Source organism: Microtus oregoni, unplaced genomic scaffold (genome assembly GCF_018167655.1).
Source record: "Microtus oregoni isolate MIOR12 unplaced genomic scaffold, Mior012 000032F_ref0000030, whole genome shotgun sequence".
Taxonomy (NCBI): Eukaryota; Metazoa; Chordata; class Mammalia; order Rodentia; family Cricetidae; genus Microtus; species Microtus oregoni.
In genome coordinates this window covers 16404617-16428889 of record NW_024543091.1, presented here as the reverse complement: position 1 = coordinate 16428889, position 24273 = coordinate 16404617, and the positions used below count along the sequence as shown (strand labels likewise).

At 38.7% G+C, this 24273-nt stretch overlaps 1 protein-coding gene and 1 pseudogene across 2 annotated transcripts in view; one reads left to right on the top strand and one right to left on the bottom strand.

Annotated features, from left to right (window-relative positions):
- Mindy2 (MINDY lysine 48 deubiquitinase 2) overlaps positions 1–24273 on the bottom strand; it is a 65350-nt gene that overhangs the window by 16033 nt on the left and 25044 nt on the right. Inside the window, exons 4-5 of one of the 2 annotated variants that reach the window (XM_041679442.1) lie at positions 17381–17539; positions 5923–6025 (exon numbers count right to left, since the gene is read on the bottom strand). In XM_041679442.1, coding sequence (XP_041535376.1) covers positions 5923–6025; positions 17381–17539 — 262 coding nt within the window. The remainder of the gene's footprint in view (positions 1–5922; positions 6026–17380; positions 17540–24273) is intronic. The other variant, XM_041679443.1, reaches the window with a different exon arrangement.
- Positions 12532–12970, top strand: LOC121465942 (annotated as a pseudogene).

Here is a 24273-nt window from a genome sequence, read left to right as displayed (position 1 = left end):
GAGTGGACCTAACATCACACCAAAAAATAGTTGGTTATTCCTACAGTAGTCATGCCACTAATTGTACCAGTGGCACATCTTGCAGGCAGGTTGTTATTACAACTCACAGGGTTTGTAACCGGGTGAGACTGATGACTACTTTACTTCTCCAGTAGTGTACGTAGCACCTCCTACCGCTATGAATGCTAGCCAGCAGAGGTGAAGCTTGCAGTTGAGTACCAGCTAGATTCTCTAGAGAGAGGGAAAAATCAGTTTACTTCAATGGAGTGACATTGGGTATATCCCCACACTCCAGGGCAGACTCCATACTCAGGAGTGGTTGACCAACACTTTAAAATTAAGATTTATTTATTTATTTTATGTATATAAGTATTCTATGTGAATGTATGACTTTATGCCTGAAGAGGGAATAAGATTTTACTATTGATGGTTATGAGCCATCATGCGGTTATGTAGTCGCTTGGAATTGAACTCAGGACCTCTGGAAGAGCAAACAATGCTCTAAACCACTGAGCTATCTCTACAGCCCCTGGCTTTTCTTTTTTAAAGAGAAAGAACATATAGTGGGGTGGATAGGGAGAGGAAAGGATCTGGAAGAAGTTGGGGATCAGGGAAGAATACGATAAAAAATGTATGAAATTCTCAAAGAATGAAACAAAGGTTTAAAATGAGGCATAAAAGAAAGGAAAAGAAAAACAGGGATCTATTCTAAATCCAGAGATTGAAGCTGTTGCAACTGCTAACTGATCCTTGGCTGGAGTGTACATGGAAAGAGATGGAAAGTTAGAGGTAATGGTTAAAAAAAACAGGAAATGGAACACACAAATAACGTCCTATGTAACACAGCAGTAACATTGCCTTGCCCAAGGTCATTGGATCATAATAGAGAAGTCACACAGAATTCTTTCTTTTTTTTTTTTTTTTTTTTTTTTTTTTTTTTTTTTTTTTGGTTTTTCGAGACAGGGTTTCTCTGTGGTTTTGGAGCCTGTCCTGGAACTAGCTCTTGTAGACCAGGCTGGTCTCGAACTCACAAAGATCCGCCTGCCTCTGCCTCCCAAGTGCTGGGATTAAAGGCGTGCGCCACCACCGCCCGGCCAGAATTCTTTCTTTTAATGATGATACACTTCAGTGATGTGACACTCACAACTAACTCTAATATTATTTAGTAGGAAAAAATGCGTTGTGTAGGACTACAGAAAAAGGGCAAGTATCCAATGCTTGAATAACTGGTGAATTAAGAGCTTGTGAATGTTCACCAAGAGAGTCTTTAGGGTTTTGAGAATTCTCAAAATAAAAGTTGGGCAAAAATTATGGTTTTACTTCATAAATTAATAATGATTGCCACTACTTAATAAAGGCAGTATGAAAGCAATTGGAAAAAAGTTTGGGCAAATGAATAAATATCCTGGAGTCAGTTTACTAAGTATGTGTTTATCCTAGGAATAGTTGTTAAGATGTTACTTTAAAAGGGTGTGAAACTAAATGACTGTCTTTGGGTGAGTATGGCAGCTGGTACTGTGGGGGTTTTCTAATTGATTCTTATTTTTGTGTTACAAGCAATCATTATAACAACCAGATTCAAGAAGATATGGCCAGTCAAAAGAGAAAACAGACAATGAACACTCTGTTTACTGTACCAATGCTGTGCTGTGCTCACAAAGTGTCAGCACCAAGAGAAAGGCTGCTTCTGCCCACACCAGCTATGTAACATTCTTCCCCATCAAGAAGAATGCTAGCAAAAGTATTTTTTATATTCTAAGACTTATATTCTAAGACTTATGCCATATGAAATGATTGGATTTAAAAAAGTAGTTGTCATTTAAGATTAAAGCTTCTAAGACTAGAGATAAACAAGTTTGGATACTTTATTGGTTCAAAAGGAAGATACAGTCAAAGGCTACATACAAAAAAGAACTAGACTACTTCTTGAACATGAATCAAGTTGGTGTGACCATGAACCATGTGAGAAGAAGTTGTTGGAATGTGAGTCAAAACCAGATGGCTCTTCCTTGTTTGTGTGAACTTTGGGGCCTTATACAAGTCATGACTGGTATTATTTTAAACACACTACATATTGCTATTTCTTGCCACCAGAAAACTAGTCTAGCTTTCTAACTGTGATAAACTTCACACATGATTACTTCTTAGTATAAAAACCATATGGAGTATCACTGCTATCAAATTGGACTATCTAGGACTTTATAATAAACACGCATGGTATATGTACCTGAACATTCCATGCACTGCAGAGCAGCTGATTCTGTCTTGTTTTTGCCAAGATATTCTTTCCAATTATCCATTCTATGTTCCTATACCTACCCATTACCCTGGGTAGTCAGTGTCAGAGAGGCAATGACTTACATTGTCATGTTAGGGAAAAAAGAGAAGTGATGGAGGAACTGACTTTCCCAAATTAATTATATTTAATTAGTGTGTTACCAACTCCTACCCTTGTAGAATTGCAGCCTGGCATGGGAAGGATATTGTCAGGTTGTTTCCAGTGGCTTCTCACCCATAAACTGCCCACCCAAACTCTCTTTCATGATATCATTCTGCTTCTTACCACTTTTTGAATCTCACTGTTCTTTTAATTATCACAGAACAGTAGAATTATATATTTTTTATTTATGGTTTTTCAAGACAGGATTTGTAGCTTTAGAGCCTGTCCTGTAACTAGCTCTTGTAGTCCAGGCTGGCCTCAGACTCACAGAGATCTGCCTGCCCCTGTCTCCCAAATGCTGGCAAGAATTATATTTTTAAATTATTGTTATTATTATTGTGTGTGTGTTGTGCATGCACGTTGCTAGATGCATGTGGAAGTTAGAGGCCAACTTTCAGGAATTGGTTCTTTCCTTCTGCCATGGGTTCTGGGGATCAAACTCAGATTATAAGGTTTGTTGTGGGAAGTGCCTTTACTTCCGAGCAATATCACCAACCCTAGAATGATGGAGGAAGGTCATTGGTTAATTAATAAAGAAACTGCTTGGCCCTGATAGGTTAGAACTTAGGTGGGTGGAGTAAACAGAACAGAATGCTGGGAGGAAGAGGAAGTGAGGTAAGATGCCTCAGAAAGACGCCATGCCTCTCGCCTCCGGGGCAGATGCAATGAAGCAAGCCACCAAGTCAGACATGCTGAATCTTTCCCTGTAAGACTGGTGCTACACAGATTATTAGAGATGGGTTGATCGGGATATGAGAATTAGCCAGTAAGGGCTAGAACTAATGAGCCAAGCAGTGTTTAAAAGAATACTGTTTGTGTGTTGTTATTTTGGGGCATAAGCTAGCCAGGCGGCCAGGAGTCAGGTGGCAGGAACGCAGCCCGCAGCTTCCCCAACACTAGAATAGTATAATTCTAATAGTATATTGGGTATTGTTGATAAAGTAGATTTCATAGATAGAAATTTTTTAAAGGCTTCCTTTCAGGTATACATCTGACATCGGGAATATAGAAAGGAGTACATTTAGTGAGTAGAATTCTGCATATGGAGAGAAAAAAGATTTTCTTGTTTGTTTTGAGATGATCTCACAATGTAGCCCATATTGGCTTGGGACTCACTAAGTAGCTACACTGCTCAGCTGGATTCAAACTCAAGGCAGTCTTCCTATCTCAGATTCTAAAGCACTGGGATTAGAGGAGGCATGAGACACTATAACTGGTAGAAAACATTTTTATGATGGCTTTATTGCTTGTTTCCTTCCTAAAATTTAAACATTTTGCCTTAAGTTATAATAAAACAGATATCACTCAAATCAATTATCAATGCTCCTATATGTTCCTGTTATTTTTTCAAGTAAAAGACAGGTATAAACTTTTATTACTTGCATTTTGCATAAATACATTAAACTCCTGGATAATTAACACAATTAGTAGGACTCTTAGTTAATATGAGATTCATGCATATATCTTTTTATATGACTGCATATAGTTTTTGATGTGGGATTTCCCTCTGTATGTTGTGATTACCATTGGTTAATAAAGGAACTGCTTTGGACCTATAGTAGAGCTATAGGGGAACAGAACGAGGTGGGGAAAACTAAACTAAATCCTGGGGAAAAGAAGGGCAGAGTTAGAGAGAAGCCATGGATCTGAAGCCAGAGACAGAGGCACTGAAACTTTGCTGGTAGGCCACGACCTTTTGGTGATTAATGGAGACGGTTAAATTAAGATATAAGAGTTAGACAATAAGAAGTGAGAGCTAATGGGCCAAGCAGTGATTTAAATAACATAGTTTCTGTGTGATTATTTGGGGGTTAAGCAGCTGGGAACTAACTAGCAGCCTCCTCCAACAAGTTTTTTTTTTTTTGCTTGTTCTTTGGTATGTGTGATGTTCCTGTGGATGACCAGAGGTTGGTTTAGAGTGTCTTTCTCAGTTGCTATCCACTTGTGTCTGAGACAAGGTCCTCAGCAATTTAGCTAGACTGGCTCCTAGGATGTTCCTGTCTTCAAAGTACTTAGTTTTTATGTGGGATGTGGGAAATCCAACATAGGTTTTATGCTGTGGGATGTCTTTCTGTATGCTGTGGTTATGTGTTGCTCTCATTGGTTGATAAATAAAGCTGATTTGGCATATGGCAAGACAGGATAGAGCCAGGCAGGAAATCCAAGCAGAGATAGAGGAGAAGACAGAATCTGGGAGATGCCAGTCAGTCATGGAGGAAGCAAGACATGTAGAAAATTAGGTAACAAGCTATGAACCACATGGCAAAGCATAGAAAAGAAATAATGGGTTAATTTACACATAAGAGCTAGCTAGTAATAAGCCTGAGTCATTGGCCAAACATAATTAGTAAGTCTGTGAGAGGTTATATTTGAATGGTGGGCAGGAGAGAAATGCCTATTTACAGTTTTACACAAGAGGAATTTTACCAACTGAGTCATTTCCCTAGCCTAGTCCATTCTTTTGTTTGTTTGCTTTTGAGACAAGGTTTCTCTGTCTAGACCTGGATGTACTGGAACTTGCACTGTAGACCAGGCTGGCCTCAAACTCACGGAGATTCTTCTGCCTCTGCTTCCTGAGTGTTGGTATTAAAGCCATGTGCTATCTTGCCCAGCCCCTAGCCTATTATATATCCTTATACTTACTAGCTTTAATTTATAAAAATGCGTTAACTATAATCTTTATTGTGCTGCATTTTGAAGAACTGTGTCTGAATGAGAGTGGGAAACTGATCCCCTGCCCCTGCTTATTTTGATTTTCCCTTCCTTTCTTTTCCATGCTAAGGAAGGAGAACTTCAGCTTCAGTATGTCCTTGTATGAAACAATGGAGTGAATGGTGGTGAAGGTTTATTGAAATGGCTTTCAACCTGAGAGCATTCTGGTTTCAAATCTTTTTACTCATTATTAATTGGAGCACATCTAAAAGATATATTTTTTTAAAGAAGGGTATATGTAGATTTATTGAGGAAAAGTGAGTGGGAGGGGCTTCAAAGGAGGAAAACCCTGAAAAAATATTGACCTGTCTCCATAACAGTGAATTTAGTAATTTCAGTCAGTTACTCATGTTCCAGAATGAGGCTTTCATACTGAACTGCATTGAGACACTGTGGGAAATACATATAAGCTCTTTAGATGAGGGTTTAGGGACAGTAACACAATCCACTCGGTAAGCACAAGTAGTAATCGTTGGACATCTGATCTCACCAAAACCGCAAGTGATCCAAAGTCTGGTCTTAGCAACCTGTCCTGATTTTACAGTCAGCTGAAGATGGCTTGAGAAGGATCCTTTCCTGCATGTCTACAAATGCTTCTTTTAATTCCTACAAGAGCCACCACTTATATTTTTAGAATTTCTATCTAATAAATTTACAATAATGAAAATGTTATAAAGAAACAATTATTTTGTTTACTTATAGAAGATAAATGTAAACTCAATGTATTTCAAGACAAATTATTTTACCAGGCATCATCCGCACTCACCCACCTTCACTAACCAACTGGCTGTTGTCTGACTGCTTACAGGAGATGATCTTCTCCACCAGTTGGTTGTAGCTGCAGTTGCCAACAGCTTTTACAATGTCATCAGTCTGGAAAACAAATGACTGTCTTACTAGCCCTGGCAAGATTAGAAACAATAATGAAAACAATCCCATTACTCTGTAAGCCTGTGTTCTAATACAACACTGAATAGAAATGCTTAGGAGAACTTCAGTTCAGAAGGCAGAACCCAGCAGTTTCTGTTTACAACTCAGTCTAACACATTATGAAAACTCCAGCATAGTTATATTTGAACTGTGCAAAAATGATAGTTATTACATGCAACTGTAAAGACTATAAAGATGCATTTAAGGAACTATAATAAATGAAGTATTCAGGAGGAAAAATGAGAAAATTCGGGGGATAGATGATTCAGCAGTTAAGAAGCACTGGCTCCTTTTCCAGCACTCTTTTAGGTGCTCACAACTCTCCAGTTCCAGAAGCTAACACCCTCTCCTGGTCTCCACAGGCACTGCATACATGTGATACACAGATGTATAGGCAGACAAAAATATTCATACACATAAAACAGAAACAAAAAGAAAAACTCAGTGTTCAGATAAAACAGATGTTTTCAAACAGTGTGGTGGCACATGCCTGTGACCTTGATGCTGAGCCTGTCCTCCACCTGTGACACTTTCACACTTATTTTGTTTTTGAGATCTCAGGCTGTCCACAAACTCAGAATGCCCATGCCATCTGTCCATCACTTTTATCAATTTTGAGTCATTTCTTGTTCCTTACAGTATTTCTATGTTATTATATTTTATGTATATATCTTATCAACAGCAAAACACAAATGTGTTTTAATCCAGCCCAAGTTACTGTCTTTTTAAGTATTTGCTATGACCAGCCTCAGTAACAAAGCAAGACTTGCCACATAATTAAAAACAGAAATTATTAATTATTTTCATTTTTAACAATTAACTCTAGGTCCTTGGAAACTTTAATTTCATTAATTCTTCTAACTTCTGTTATTAGTTCAGCAAAACTTAAAAATTTTAAGTACCCAAAAGATCATGCTATTTGTTAACCATCAGTCACATAGATTTATCTATATTATATGCAATATATCTAGTTTTTCTTTACATGTGGGATGTATTTACTTCTTGTCCAAATACTTATATTTATACTAATAAAGGCCTAGCAATAGCAAATCACTAAAATGTAATTTGAAAAAAAAACTTTGCTTCATTCTTGAAAAATTACTTCACATGGAAAGAATTGAGTTAGCTTTTGTCTTTTAGTTCACTGATGCCATCCCATTATTATCTAGCCTTCACCTTTGTTCCCAAGTGGCTAGATAGAGGGTATAGTGGCCTGCATCTGTAACTTTAGTGCTTGGGCAGTGGAGGCTGGTGGATCAGGAGTTCAAGTTGATTCCTCTGTTACATAGTGAGTTTGAGGCCAGAATAGGATGCTTGAGACCCTAGCTCAAAAGAAAACAAACAGACAAACAAACAAATGATTAGTTACCAATTAATGACTGAATTCTAGTGTCCATTATCCAGATGACTATAGATATTTATGTTCAAGATAGTTTTCTCTTGAGACAAAGTCTCTCTATGAAGTCCTAGCTGTCCTGGTACTTGCTCTATAAAACCATTATAGTCTCAGATTCAGAGAGAGCTGTCTGCCTCTGCCTCCCAAATACAAAAGGTATTACTGTATCCAAGCAAGGTACCTATTTATAAACTACAGAATTAAAATTCAAAGAAGCATCTAGGTCTGAAAGTTTGTTTTGTTTTTTGTTTGTTTGTTTGTTTGTTTAAAATCACTCTGTAGACCAGGCTGGCCTTAAACTCACAGAGATCCACCTGCCTCTATCTTCCAAGTACTAGGATTAAAGGCGTGGATTCAGACCATCGCCCAGTCTGAAAGGTTTTTTTTTTTTTAAGCTTTTGTATTTTCTTGTTCTCTTTTGATAACCTTGATTTGTTAGAAAGCGAGGGAGGGAAACAGATCTAAAGCACTGAGGCTTCTCTTGGGAACCTCTGCCTAGACCAGAAGCACCCGATGAGCCATCTCTGTACTACACTGAAGTTCATTTTTTTTTCTGTAAGGATATTATTCAACCATATCAAACAACTTACAGCTATACACACAAATAGGTGATCTGAGTTTAGTTTTTAAGAACTCAGTCTAATGTTCCTCGGGCTGTCGTGTGACTTACAAGAAGTGAAAGTACCTGGTATTGCTAACTGCCAAGTTACACCCAGGACGTGTAAAGTGCGTGACAAGTTGACTTTTAGTGATATTCTCAGTGACAGTGTGCCAATCAAAACACAGATGTCCTGGTTAAAGTGAACTACCCTTTTATTGCCCAGAATACCAGTTGCTTTCAGGAACAGACAGGGATGGAGGATATAGGCAACCCCCTGCCATGATGTTCTCTTTCTCTATAGCTAATGCAGGCACAATGCACTCCATCAGTTAGTATTTATTAAGCACTGATGTGGGAGTGATTTCTTATTAATAAAGAAACTGCCTAGACCCATTTTATAGGCCAACCCTTAGGTAGGTGGAGTAAACAGAACAGAAAGTTGGGAGAAAGAGGCTGAGTCAAGGAGTCGCCATGATTCTCCCACTCCAGACAGACGCAGGTTAAGATCATTCCTGGTAAGCCAGCTCGTGGGCTACACAGATTAATAGAAATGGGTTAGATCGATATGTAAGAGCTAGCCAATAAGAAACTGAAATTAATGGGTCAGGCAGTGTTTAAAAGAATACAGTTTCCGTGTAATTATTTCTGGTAAAGCTAGCCGTGCGGGCGGCCGGGTGCCGGGGACGCAGCCCAGCCCGCTGCTCCTATTTCAACAAAGCACCTACTATTGACATAAACTATTCTAAACACTGAGACATAAGATCCCATAAAATAAGCATTTCTTGGGAAATGGCAGTCAGTCAGGTAAATGAATAGATAATAATTATAGTTTAATGACAAATGATAAAAAAACATAGTAAAAGGAGAGAAAATGGCTGAGAAGAGGTAGAGTAATAATTTTAGGGAGGGTCTCTCTTACAAGATAATATTTGACAAGAACTTTTAAAATACAAAGAACCAAGACTGTGAAGACCTGGGAGAACAAGGTGCTGGAAGACTGTCAGTCCACAGGTAATAACCCAGTCAGTACAAAACAGAGCTGGGCTAAGAGTGCAGACTTGCCTGGCACACACAGGGCTCTGGGTTCCATGCCAGGACCTGTAGCAACATCAGCAGCTCTGAGAGGAATGAGCTGACCTGCTTAGCTAACAGAAAAACACCAAGTGTCACTGGAGTAGAGTGAGAATGTCAGAGAAAGGCAGGAAGTGGTGTTAGGCAGAGTCTAGAGCATAAAAACCTGGATTAAACTGAGGAAGAATTGCTGTGGATTCAAGGCCAGCCTGGACTACGTAGTGAGTCCCAGGTCAAACCAGGCTATCATACTCTGTCATAAAGACTAAACAAAACAAACAAACCAAAAATTCAACAAATACCCATCATGATTTCACCTTATTGCAACTATACTAGAGATTAAAGAAAATAAAAAAAGGTTACTTTGCCAGTGAGTATCAAGTAGTTCAGTAGGTCTTGAATGATCTTTGCAGCAAATAACAGGGTGATGGGATACTGACAGGTAAAAGAATAAGGTTGGGGGCTGGAGAGATGGCTCAGTGGTTAAGAGCATTGTCTTGACTTCCAAAGGTCCTGAGTTCAATTCCCAGGAACCACATGGTAGCTCACAACCATCTGTAATGAGGTCTGGTGCCCTCTTCAGGCATGCACACAGACAGAATATTGTACGCATAATAAATAAATAAACAAATAAAAAAAAGAATAAGGTTGGGCCCCTTCCAGATACAGAAAAACTAATTCAAAATGGATCACATTCCTAAATGTAAACACTAAAACATATGAGTTCACATTTGTGACTTTTGGTTAGGTGACCACACAGAACACAAAATTAAAAATAGATAAATTGAGTCTCATCAAAATTATATATCCTATCACTCAGGAGGTAAATGTAAGGTAGAGCTCTGTGAGAACAAGAGTCTACATGCATATGCACATAAATAAAGAAGTAACGAAGATCACATATTTTATGTTTTCATTGACATGAAGTGTCCAGGATAGCCGAATCTTTACAGACAAAGCAGGCTGGGAAGGTTACAAAGACTAGAGGCTGATGGCTAATAAGTAAAGAGTTTCTTTTCTTTCTTTTTAAGATTTTATTTATTTAGTTTTTTGAAGACAGGGTTTCTCTATGTAGCTTTTGCTATCCTAGAACCAGCTTCGTAGACCAGGCTGGCCTCAAACTCAGAGATCCTCCTGCCTCTGCCTCTTAAGTGCTACGATTAAAGTTGGGTGCCTCCACCACCCCTCTGAGTTTCTTTTCAAGATAATAAAACTATTCAACAACTGATTGAGGTGATAGTTACACATGAAATGTGCCAGAGCAAGGGAATATTCGTATTCGACAACTCAAGTTTACAAAACTAACTCAAAATGTGTAATAGACTTAAGTACAAAAATAAAACCATAGTACATTTAGCAAAGAAAAGCACAGCAGAAAACAATGAATATTTAGAGATAGAATGAGTTGTTTGACTTAACAGAAAAAAAATCAATAAACTAGGTTTCACCAAATCAAAAACTGGAGTGACAGCTCAGTGGTTAAGAATACATACTGTTCTTCCAGAGGACCTGAGTTTGATTCCTAGCACCTATGTCATGTGACTAAAACCACCAATAATTAAAGCTCCAGGGAGCCCATACCTTCTTCTGTCCTCTCTAAGTACCTGCACAAATGTGGTACATGTATGTACACTCATACACAGACACATAAATATTAAAATTAAAAAAACTTGAAGCCAGATGTGGTAACAAACACTTGCAACCTGGCACTCAGGAGGCAAAGGCAAGAAAATTGCAATTTCTATGCCAGCTCTGGTTATATGTAGAGACCATATTTCAAAAGACCAAAAACTCCAGTATAATTGGAAAATTGGAGGGGAAAAAAAGGGAGGGATAAAAAAAAGAGAGATTTTATTGAAAAAAGAAATACTAACAGCAAATATACATGGGGGAATATGCTAAAAATGGTTAAAGATACAAACTTAAAAAAAATCCAGGCATGATAAGTAAATAAATAAATAGAAAAAAAAGCAAGAAAGAAAATCCAGGCATAATAAATAAATAAATAAATAAATAGAAAAAAAATCCAGGCATGCGGCTAGGAGATGATTCAGTCAGTACTGCCATCTGAGGATGAGGACCTAAATTTAATCTTCAACACTTATATAAAAAATTAAGCATGGTGGTACATGCCTGAAATCCTAGCACTGGGAAGGCAGACAGGTAGAGTTCTGTGAATTCCAGGTTAGCCTGGTTTATATAGTGAGTCTCTATCTCAGGAAAAAAAAAAAACCAGGAACAATAAACTAAAACAACTTTATACATAGAAAGAGGCTGTTTCTTCCTTTGGTTCTTCCAAGATCATCTCTGCAGTTGGTTCTAAAGGCTGCCTCTTTATTTGACTAATGCATGATAATAATGGACACTAGAGAGTGGAGGGCAGAAGAGGAGGTCTTCCTGTCTATCTCTGCTGTTAGGCACATCTGCCAGTAACTGTATTTCCTTCTAGACGGTCCTCTCATGCTTCAGCAAGTGGTGTGGCTGGGTTTTAACCACTGTGTCTTCAGAGTTAAGGGGAAATGGCTCCTGGCTGCTTACAGCTCTAAGATACTTCACTGTCCCTTGGTTGTTTCCTTTACCTTCACCCACACCTTTCTAACTAAGCTCTTCTTAACACTTTGTTTGGTTATACTGGGGTGTATCCTGTACTTCAAGTCAAGGCCCTGGTGTACTTGGCAAGAGGCAGAAACTGGAATGTAGATTATTAAATACCAGTAGATTGTAGACTATTATTTTAAGATATGTTGTTACATTTGTTTATTCTGTGGAACATTTTGCTTAATGATTTAAAGATTATTGTATTCTTTTATGTTGCATTTGTTTAACTCTGTGAAACTGGTTACTTTACCTGTCTAAAACACCTGATTGATCTAATAAGAACTGAATGGCCGATAGCTAAGCAGGAGAAAAGATAGGAGGGGCTGGCAGGCAGAGAGAATAAATAGAAGAAGAAAAAGAGCAAAGAGGAGGAAGGAATGAGAAAAGAAGGAGGAGGACATCAGAGGTCAGCCACCAACTACACAGCAAGTCATGCAGTAAGAAATAATGAAAGGTATACAGAAACAGAAAGGTAAAAGCCCAGAGGCAAAAGAGAGCTGCAGTAATTTAAGAAAAGCTAGTTAGAGACAAACCAAGCTAAGGCCGGGCATTCATAAGAAAGAATAAGCATCTGTATGTATGTATTTGGGAGCTGTGTGGTGGGTCTCCCAAAGAGTAATAAAACAATCATCAACATTTTGGTGCCCGACATGAGTGTCTTGAATTTCCACAGATCCTGAAAAAGCTTAAAAAAAAAAAAAAAAAAAGAACACGGCTCCTTTAGAAAGTTCTCCTTTGAGTTTGTTGTCTTTGAACTTCAAGTGTGTGAGTACCTAGCATGTTATGTGGAAGCCGAAACTGCGTTCCAGGGTGGTCCCTCCGGCCAGCCAGGCCCCTCAGATGAGGGTTGCTCCCAGGCAAGCACCTGCAGTTCAGCCTCCAGCAGCAGCTGCACCATCTCCAGTTGACTCACCTGCCAGGCAGCCATGCCTAACTGCCCAGATGGCAACCACTACAGCCCGTGTGGCTGTGGGTTCTGCAGTGGGGCCCACCCTAGGTCATGCCATCACTAGAGGCTTCAGTGGAGGTGGTAATGCTCAGCCTGCCTGACATCACTTACCAGGAGCCCCAGGGAGCCCAGCTGCTAGACCAGGCATCATCTTATGGGCCTTGCTCTCGAGATCAGTTTCTGGAGTGTGCCCAGAACCAGAGCAACGTCAAACTCTGCAAGGGCTTCAACAAGGTGTTGCAGCAGTAAAGAATTGCAAACGGTTTAATCTAATCAACAAGTTCAAACTAAAAAATTGAAATGGGCTCTACATAATTGATAGTGCAAGTTCAGACCCTGAGTAAACCTTTTATTTTTAATAGCTCCATTGCTTCAGAATAATCATGAAAGAATTCCAACTGTACAGATATTCACTGAGGCTTCTAGTGTTGGGGACTGGGCAAGTGATGGCCTCCTTGAACCAACTATATTGTTTTTTTGTGAGCTAATGAAATTCTGCCACACAGAAACAACCTTTTTCACGCTAAATAGAAACAAAAACTATGTAAAAGCGCCTGCCTCAGTGCAAGCATTGGAAGTCTAGATTTCTGGGGATGTTGAACGCAGTTCTGGTCAAATGCACCTCCAACTGGACTGCGAGCTTTAGGCTTGGTTCTCAGGAACCTAGAAGCAAGTGGAGTCAGCCATTAGAGTGGCACAGAGCACTCAGCTGTAGCTTAGTAGTTTAAAGTTTGTTCACACGGTCAAAATAGACCATATATAAAAGAAGTCCAGATGGAAAAAAAAATCTCTAAACAGGTTCCAGTGTGTTTTACAATGTGCATAGGCTTAAGAAAGAAAGAATATGGATATAGACAGTCATACAAAGAAAGAAATACTTTAAAACATAGTAACACAAAGTCTTTAAAGAGCCATGTAGATGGGAAATACACAGGGAGTCTGGATCTTACATATTGTTATATTTCTTTTGAATTTTTGATTGTTGATAAGCAAACAACAGCTGCTGAGAGATATGGGAATGAAAGAGGGACTGATGAAATAAACCGGCCTAGATATTTTAAAAATGTTTTAACTTTAAAATGGAAGTAAAAAAATGCATTTGTAAAATTGAACTTAAAAGATGCAGTGCTTTGGAGAAGCAGTCTTGTTTTTGTTTCCACGGGAAATGAAAGTCTGTGTTGTTCCACATTAATATGGATCAAGTTTGATCAAGGGAGACCTCCCGAAACTTGACAGGTGATATCTATCGTCAAAGGTTATAGCTGGTCTTCTCAGGACGTGACCATTATCTCAATTTTCTCAGGGACCCCTAAAGATGCTTTGCCCACAGATAACAGGAAGCAGTCTGCAGAACATGACACCCACTTTCCCAAGAAGGGGTGTGAGAAGCTTTTGGTTATTTGGTGGGTTATGGATATTTGTTATCATTTAGGGAAATATAGTATATTGATACAAATTTAAAGTTATTTTGTTACACTTTATATACATTTCTACTCTTGTTTAAGGTATTGTACCTATGCAGTTCATTTAAAAATGTAAGGTAAAGCTCTAGTTGTTGAAAGCTATTATTATAAACTATTTACAATAATCAAGAAACACAGGTTAATATTTAGTCATCTATAACAGTCAAATTTGTAGATATGTTAGGCATGTTTTCAAGATCAGAGATATTTTAGATAAATAAGTGGTCTTCAAACACTTCAAAGACCTATAGAATATGGCATTTAAAATGTTTTGCTAACCTAAGCCTTTTCATGATAATGAGCCACATCTGCTCCTGGCAGCACCAATTTACTTCAGAGATAATGGGCATCGAAGAAACTCCTTAAGGAGTTTGCTTTCATTGTGGTTAGTTTAGCCACTGGGCAAAAAGACTGTTGTTCACCGGGCGGTGGTGGCGCATGCCTTTAATCCCAGCACTCGGGAGGCAGAGGCAGGCGGATCTCTGGGAGTTCGAGCCAGCCTGGTCTACAAGAGCTAGTTCTAGGACGGGCACCAAAGCTACAGAGAAACCCTGTCTCGAAAAACCAAAAAAAAAAAAAAAAAAAAAGACTGTTGTTGCCTTAGATTGCTAATAATGTGCTGTGCAGACAAGACATGCAGGCCCAAAGGAAAAATTCCTGCTTCACAAAAGAGTCTGCCAGATATTCTGCAGGACACAAAGGAAAGCAACTGATGAACTTTGCTGATACAAGGTAGGACAATCCTTTAGTTTTTTTTGCTTCACTGAAAAGTCTGCCAGATACTCTAGGCCAGTAGGCTGAAGATGTATGCTTCAATGTTGCAGAGGAACTTTGGGTGACGATACAAGCAGCAAGATGTCTCTTTTAGTAGGTCATCAAAGACCTCCTTCTGGGTCTTTGATTGAATTAAAAACCAAATGAACTATTTTCAGTTATTTTTCCTTAGTTATGATAGAAAGTAAATTAAGTATAAAACTTGGCTTCACTAAGATGGGATGGATGGTGGAGTGTTTTCTCCGAATTTGCTACATACAAAAGGACTGAATATTGTAAATTAGTTCTTATTTGATAAATGTTTTTGTTGTATAGAGTTTTACTATGTTAAAAACCTATCATTTTATTTAGATAAAAAGAGAAAAATGTTGTAGAATATTATTTTTAAGATATGTTACATTTGATTACATTGTGAAATATTTGTTGAATGATGCAAAGATGTGTTGTATTCTTTTATATTGCATTTGTTTAACTCTGTGAAGCTGTGATACTTTGCCTGTCTAAAACACTTGATTGGTCTAATAAAATGCCAATAGCTAAGCAGATAAAGGATAGGAGAGGCTGGCAGGTAGAGAGAATAAAAGGAAGGGGGAAAAGAACAAAGGGGAAGAAGGAACAAGAAAAGAAAGAGGGGGACATCAGGGGCTAGCCACCCAGCTATACAGCAAGCCATGGAGTAAGAAATAAGGAAAGATACACAGAAACAGAGAAAGGTAAAAGCCCAGAGGCAAAAGATAAACAGGATAATTTAAGAATAGCCTTTTAGAAACAAGCCAAACTAAGAACAGACATTCATAAGAAAAAGATAAGTCTTTGTGTGCATTTATTTGGGGGCTGGGTGGAGGTGCCACAAAGAATAAAGAGTAATAATAATAATAAAAAAAACCCCAACATACCAGCAGACTGGATATACAGAAAGGTGCAAAATTCTTCCACACATTAGAGTGATGAGGATATGGGAGTGGTTTTTGAAATAAATGTCAGGGTGATCTCTCTTTCCTTAATGCTATGCTCTTGTCCAAGGAGAAGGCTGGCCTTTCCAGAATCATGGGGTACAACCTCTAAGCTCTTGAGGTTTCTCTAGTTAACAAGACCAATAGTGCTATTCATGGCAGAGCCTTCACGCCACATCTGCAGCTTACACTAGAGCACAGTGACTCATTAAGGCCCCCATGAACAATGTGGCATCAAGTCTAGTTGGTGACTGAGATCAACCACATTGGCAATCCATAATGAATCTGAACTCTGAAGGCTGAGTTCTAAAATTGGGATACTGTATGGATAGTGCCATATAACAATTATAGGAGGGTAGCATGCCTAGAAGACAGGAGCTTCCCAGGTAAAAACTTCCTAAATTTTGACCTATGCATCTTCCTTGATTAGTACAAACCTGTATCTGATTTCTCTTGTGTGCACCACTATAGTAATAAGCTGAATTATTTGTATACAATGGTACACCCATTGTGTTAGTTAGAGTTTCTACTGCTGTGAAGAGACACCATGACCACAGCAACTCTTATAAAAGAAAACATTTAATTGAGGCAGCTTACAGTTTCAGAGGTTCAGTCCATTATCATCATGATGGGGAGCAAGCGGCATGGAGGTAGACATGGTGCTGGAGGAGTAGCTGGGAGTCCTACATCTCGCAGACAACAGGAAGTCTATTGTGACACTGAGCAGAGCTTAAGCAAAAGACCTCAAAGATTGCCTCCATTTGTGACATACGTCCTCCAACAAGGAAGGTCATATCTACTCCAGCAAAGCTATACTTCCCAATAGTGCCACTTCCCTTCGGGATCATTTTCTTACAAACTACCACAAGGGTTCTAGCAAATTATTAAATCTTAGGATATTTGGGAAAACCCTCTAAACTTGCAATTGATGTGAAAGTGAGGGATTCTTCACTTAACTCTGCAGTTAGGGTCAGAAGTCTTGAGCAGGTTGGGGCGTCTGGATAACTATCTGTTCCCTCACAGTTTTGCTAATTCCAGGTCAAAGAGCAAGCATATTCATATTAAAAATATAAATTTAGATGAACTTTCCTGCATTTGTGTTTATGTGACTGTTATTTATTTATTTTTTTTTTTGGTTTTTCGAGACAGGGTTTCTCTGTGGTTTTGGAGCCTGTCCGGGAACTAGCTCTTGTAGACCAGGCTGGTCTCAAACTCACAGAGATCCGCCTGCCTCTGCCTCCCGAGTGCTGGGATTAAAGGCGTGCGCCACCACGCCTGGCGTGACTGTTATTTTTATGTGTATGAGTGTTTTGCCTGCATGTACATCTATGTACCAGTGGCATGCCTGGCAGCTACATGTGTCAAAAAAAAAAAGCATTAAATTCCCTGGAACTTAAATTACAATTGTGACCTGTCTGCAAGAGTAACAGTGCTCTTAACCACTAAGACATCTCTCAAGACCCCTGTATTTATATAACTGAAAATCTACTTACCTGAGGGTCCACTAACCACCCATGATACAAAGGGATATCTAGAAGATCGAAGACTATGCACTCTGGTGTATACTCGAACACTCGTACACCAGTAAATCTGACATTCACATCCAGGCCTGTCTGCAGTTTGTGCAAGATTGCCATAGCATCACTCATATTCTGAAAATACAAAGGGAAGAAGTAGAATTCAGAAGAATAAGAATTACAAAAAAAAATGTATGTAATGACAGGTGACAGGAGCTTATAGTTGTCCCCGCAGGGTTCTCACTGAGATTTCCAGGCCAACCTAGGTATCACACCAAGATCTTGTTTCTTTTCTTATCTTTTTTCTTTTCTCCTCCCTCCACCACCTCCTCCTCCTCTCTCTCTCTCCTTTTTTGAGACAGAGTTTCTTTGTGTAGCCCTGGATGTTCTAGAACTCACTCTGTAGACCATGCTGGCCTTGAACTCACAGAGACTCACCTGTCTCTGCTTCCTGAGTGCTGTAATTAAAGTATATGTCACCACAGCCCAGCCTAAGACCCTCTTTCTATTTATTTATGTATGTTTTCAGGTATGAGTGCTCTGTCTGTATGCATGCCAGAGAGAGCTTCAATCCTCTGTGGTTACTGGGAATTGAACTCAGGACCACTGGAAGAGCAGCCAGTGCTCTTAACCAGTGAGCCATCTCTCCAGCCCCAAGACCCTGTTTCTAAAAAAGAAAGAAAGAAAGGAAGGAAGAAAGAAAGAAAGAAAAGAAAAGTTAAAATTTCCATTTTACCATGTTATTTCCGTCTTCAACACTTTCACTTTCATTTTCTGATTTTATCTCTTTTTTTTCTTATAGTTCTGCAGCACTAGGGATCAAACCCAGGGCTTTGTGCATGCTAGACAAGCCATATCTTCAACCCCTTAACAGACTTTTATTAAGTACATACTATGTACCAGGCACTGAGTTGCAGCGTTATAATATGGAATGTTTGACAAACTTTTCTCTCTCTCTCTCTCTCTCTCTCTCTCTCCCTCCCTCTTTCATCTTTCAAGACAAGGTTTCTCTGTAGCTTTGGAGCCTGTCCTAGAACTAGCTTGAACTCACAGAGATCTGGCTGTCTCTGCCTCCCAAGTGCTGGGATTAATGGTGTGCACCACCATTGTGCAACTTTGACAAACTTTTTAATAAAGCAGAATTTCTGAAGGACTGTCCTGCTTTATCTGGACAAGGTTTGACAGTCAATCTCTGTTGTGACCTGCTTGTCCAATTAGGACAACATACTGCCAGCAGTCAATGCAAGGGCACTTTCTTGCCCAGTGGCTTACTTTTACCACAAAGAAAACTCCACAGAGTTTCTTTGATGCCCATATATTCTCCGAATTAGATTGGTGCTGCCAGGACCAGACATGTCTCATTGTCATAAGAAAAAAAACCTATGTTATTAAAACATCTTTTTTATTGATATTTATTGAGCTCTACATTTTTCTCTGTTCCCCTCCCTGCCTTTCCCCTCCCCCTTTCAATCCTCGCTCAAGGTCCCCATGCTCCCAATTTACTCAGGAGATCTTGTCTTTTTCTACTTTCTACTTCCCATGTAGATTATATCTATGTAAGTCTCTCTTAGTGTCCGCATTGTTGTCTAAGTTCTCTGGGATTGTGGTTTGTAGGCTGGCTTTCTTTGCTTTATGTTTAAAAAACACCTATGCTTGACTATGACCTTCTGGCTTTCATTGTCTCCACTGAGAAGTTAGGTGTAATTCTGATATGTCTACCTTTATATGTTACTTGGCCTTTTCCTTTGCAGCTCTTAATATTCTTTCTTTACTCTATATGTTTAGTGTTTTGATTATTATGTGGCGAGAGGACTTTTTTTTTTTTGATCCAGTCTATTTGGTGTTCTATAAGCTTCTTGTATCTTCAAAGACATATCTTTCTCTAGGTAGGGAGTTTTCGTCTATGATTTTGTTAAATAAATTTTCTGTGCCTTTGAGTTGAACTTCTTCTCCTTCTTCTATACCTATTATTCTAAGATTTGGCCTTTTTATGGTATCCCATATTTCATAGATATTTTGGGTTAAGCTTTTGTTAGATTTAATGTTTTCTTTAACTGATGAGTCTATTTCCTCTATTGTATCTTCAGCACTTGAGATTCTCTCTTCCATTTCTTGTATTCTGTTGTTCATGCTTACATTTGTGTTTCCTGATCTTTTTCTCATGATTTCTGTTTCTATAATTCCTTCGGCTTGTGTTTTCTTTATTTTTTCTATCTCAGTTTTCAAGTCCTGAATAGTTTCTTTTATATGTTTGAGTTCTTTTTCTTGGTTTTCTTTAAGTAATTTGCTGATATCTTCCAATTTTTTGTTTTTTCCTCCATTTCTTTAAGGTAATTCCTCATTTCATCTTTAAGAATTTCAAACATTCTCTTGAGGTTATTTTTTAGATCATTTTCTTCTGGTTCATCCATATTTGTTTGTTCAGGTCTTGCTTTTGTAGGGACTTTAGGTTTTACTGGTTTTGTGGTGTAGCATGTGATCTTACCTTTTCTACTCATCTTTTCCTCTAATAAGTGTGGTTGGGGCTGTCTGAGATTTTGTTGAATAATCTTCTAGGTGCCAGTGAATCCAAAGCTCAGATGGTTGTTCCTCGTGGTACAGTCAGTGTCACAGTTCTATTTACCCTGTTGGTTATTCCTGTTCCTGGAGGAAGCTCAGTGCTCCTGTGCTTTGGTCTGCTCCCTTGGAGTTTGCTGTCTCATGCCTACTTTGGCCTAGGCTGCTGGCTTTGATCTGTTTCTGTAAATCCTGGTCTGGATCTCCTCCTGCAGAAGTCTCTGGCTTGGAGTTGGACCTGTTGTGGTGAAGATTGCTGACTCCGGATCTGGTCGTTGGCTCAGTCCTGATCTGCCCATGTCCCAGGACTGGGTTTGCTTCTGGCTTCTGCTCCTGGTGGAGCTTGTTCTCTCTGTGTCTTAGATAACTGGTTCAGTCCCACTCTGGTTCCAGTGGAGATTGCAGACTCTGAGTCAGATCCATTGACTCAATCCTGGTCTGCCAGTGTCCCAGGACTAAGTTGGCTCCCAGGGCTGGATTTGCTGCTGGCTTCTGCTCTGGCCCTCTCTGTCCTAGGAGTCTCTATTAAAACATCTTAGGTAGCATGTTCAGTGGATCTCTGGTGTTTGAAGATGACCTGTATATCTAAAATATATGTATGAACTTGAAAACATACCTAATATGACTACAAGTTCAATTGTAATAGATGACTAATTGCTAACCTGCATTTCTTCATTATCCTAAATAGTTGGCAATAAAAACTTTCAAGGGCTAGCAATTTACATTACATTGTTAAATGACTTGCACAGGTATCATACCTTGATCAAGATTAGAAATGTATGTGCAGTATGTTTTATCAAAATTGGTCTCAAATTTGTATTAATATACAAAATTATATACAATATACAAAAATATAATCCAATGTAAAATATTTAAAATAGTTGCTTTTTAAAAAAGTAGATTCAGTAGTCTACCTTTTTATCCTATCTATTTCCTCCCTTTTTTTTTCTTTTCAGAGTAGATTCAATAATCTACCCTTTTATTCTGTCTTTATCCCACTTTTTTCTTTTGAAAACAAGAACTCTGAATCTATTCTCCTTTGTTCAACTTTCCTTCTGACCATAACCAGTAACAACTTGTAACCAACCCCATAAACAATGATAAATATCCATGACCCTATTGCATTAAAATTCCTGTAGGGGAGTGTTTAGGGGGTAATATGACCAGAATTCAGTTATATTTGGATCCACCCAATCCACATATAGTCATAATAATTAACAGAATCTCTTCTTTATATTTTTCTAGGAGCAATCTGAAATCCCCAACAAAGCAAAATTTTCTTCTTCAAACATTCTTTCTAAAGGATCTATGTTTGAGTCAGCTAATAAGATATTGTTCATCTAATGGTAAACTATGAAATTTTTTTTGAAATTTATACCCTGGCAATGCTGAAGCATGCATGGGCAGCCCGTATATGGCAGTCCTGTTGAACTTGTCCATATTGGGATTCATGTTCTAAGTTGATGAGGACAACTGACAAGGTCTCTTCCTCAATGGTAAACTTAAAATTGAGGAATTGCTTATGTAGCATTTCCAATGGCTGACTTAAAAAATATTGCAACAGGGTGAGGCTATTTAATATTCCCTGTGGGAGAAGCTTCCATTGATACTTCTTAGCAGGCTGAGAATTATAATAAGTAGGCACCGTGAAGGCAAAATTTTTTCTCTCTTTTTCTTGTAAAGGTATAGTGAAGAAACAATATTTTAAATAAAAAACTATAAGAAGCCATCCTTTAGGTAATAGAGACAGCAAAGGACTGCCAGTGTGTAGAGAGCCTATTGGCTGAATCTGTTTTTATTCTCCATTTTCCAGATATCTTTTTAATAACAAATACAGGAGAATTCCAAGGGCTGGTTGACTCTTCAATATACTGACTATTTAGTTGCTTCTATACCAGCTGTTCTAAAGCCTGCAATTTCTCTGCTGTTAAAGGCCATTGTACAACTCATACAGGTTTGTGTGTCAACCATTTTAAAGGTAGGTCTGTTGGTGCCTTTAGAAAGTCAGCAGCTGTTGTGCCCTGTTCTTGTTGTACCTGAATGGTTGGTGACTCTTCTCCAAAATATCTTGTAATATATTTCACAGAAACATACCTTAATTTATGGTTTGTTTCTCATACTGGGGGAATGTTAATCTGAGTATTCCATTGCTGTAACAAATCATGTCCCTACAAATTCATTGTTATGTTCACAACATATGGCTTTAATTTTTCTCTCTGAAAATTCCTTCCTTCCTTATGAAGTTCTTTAACTGCTCTGGGAGTGAGTTTCCTCTATGATGGCAGGAAATAACTGAACTGGACTTGGCATAGGGGTCTGCAAGGGACCCCTCAAGGCGTTTCTTGATGGCAAAAGGTTACCTTCAATATCTTTTGTTGATCTACATTCATTAGACCTTTGCTACATTCATTAGGCCTTTGCTACACCTTCTGCATAATCCAGAAGGAAGGGGCATTCTGTTTGGCTTATACTTATAAAAACGTTGTTCCTAGGAATGTCCTGTTTACAATCCCTTTTAAGGTGACCTTCTTTGCTACAATTATAAAACTTGACATTTTGATTTTTCCTCTAACCTCTGGAAATCTTCTATTCATGATCATGGTCATGAGATTCTATATTATTGTATCTTGGATTCATTCAAGGCAAGGTACTGATCATGCCTTTATTGGCCTAATTATTCTTTTGCATTGAGAATTAGCATTTTCAAAAGCCACAGATTCAATTATTATTTGTTTAGCTTCTGAATTTGGTATCATTCTATTTTCTGCTGATACTAATCTTTGTAAAAAAATTCATAATGATTTCTTTTGGGACCTGTATGATTTTAGTATTTCAATCTTCTTTCCTACTTCTTCAATTTTGCCCTAAGCATTCAAAGCTGCTGTGTGGCATGTGCCATGCAGGATGTGGCCAACATTCTATAACACCATAATCTCCTTCTCCAAGAAGTTGATCTTGAGAGGTTTCCATATCTCTAGATTTACTCTGTTGTTCAATAGTCTTAGCCTCTTGTTTGAACCAGGTACTCCACTGTAATTATGGACTAGGCTCTAAAACTGCTTTAACCAAGTCTATCCAGGCTTTAGGGATAATTCTATTACAGAATGACCCCAAGTTTGCTTCGCAAAAGGTGAATGTATGCCATTTGAGACTATTGGTTCCTTGAATCTCCTTAAATCTAACATTGACACAGAAGTCCATTCAGCTTTTACAGAGCCTCTATCATTTGTCAATTCATGTAAGGTTACTGGATATATTAAGGTTGTTTGAAAACTTTAGACTGTTCCTCTCTAACTTCATAATGCAATGCTGAAATTGGTTCTCTATTAAATTTCTTTGTCTGGATCTGAATATCTCCATGATCTGTTTTATTAAGTTTTTTTTTTTAAAAAAACTTGTATTTTAGCACTCATATTAACTAACCTTTTTAGTGAAAAACAAAAATGATAAAAATTGACATTACATAAGTCCCACCTAAATTAGTTAACATCTCATTTAACTGTTCTATTTTCAAACTGTCCTGCATATTATCATACAGAGACCTAAATTTCTCCATATTAATAGTGTTTTTCCCATTTTTTAGTGTGGTTAAAAGCTCTGTCTTTTACCTAATTCCTCCTTTAAGAAATCCCAATTGTCTTTCCAAATCTGCCAACAATGTCAGTGAACTGTGAGGAGTACATATTTGAGGCGAGCACACAGTTGGTGAACAGCCTGACTGAAGACAGCTGTGGCTGCTAGTGTGAAGCCGTGAGTGAGTGGCAGCCCAAGGACAGGGCTTGTAGGGAAAGCCTGCAACCCACGGTGAGAGAGAGAGAGAGAGAGAGAGAGAGAGAGAGAGAGAGAGAGAGGGCTGTCTTAAAATGCTTAAAATGCAGAGGACTGCGTGGACAAAGCAGGTGTGGTGGCACTGGCGGGGAGGGGTTGGGTTGGGAGGCTCTCTGAAGGTAGACCCAGCCAGTCCAGGCCAGGTAAGTCCTGTGGTGCTTGGAGCCCAGCTGCTTCTAGAGTTTGGGTGGCCACTGGAGACTGTTTCAGAGAGGCTACAACAGGAAAATCTCAAACTTACTTGCTCAGAGGTTTGCGGAAAAAAGAAAAGAAAGCTTAGCCAGGCAGGCAGGAGCCCTGTGTGCAGCTCCAGGTGGAGCCCCACATGTAGCTCTGGCCTGTGCCACAGGCAACACCTTTGCCGTGTATTCTTACCCAAAATGTTGGGCACCAGATATAGCACAAATAATAAAAACCCTGAGACAGATACTGGGGTTCAAGCTGAAGATTAGAAAAGCAAAGTGGCCAGTCACTAGTTCTTACCT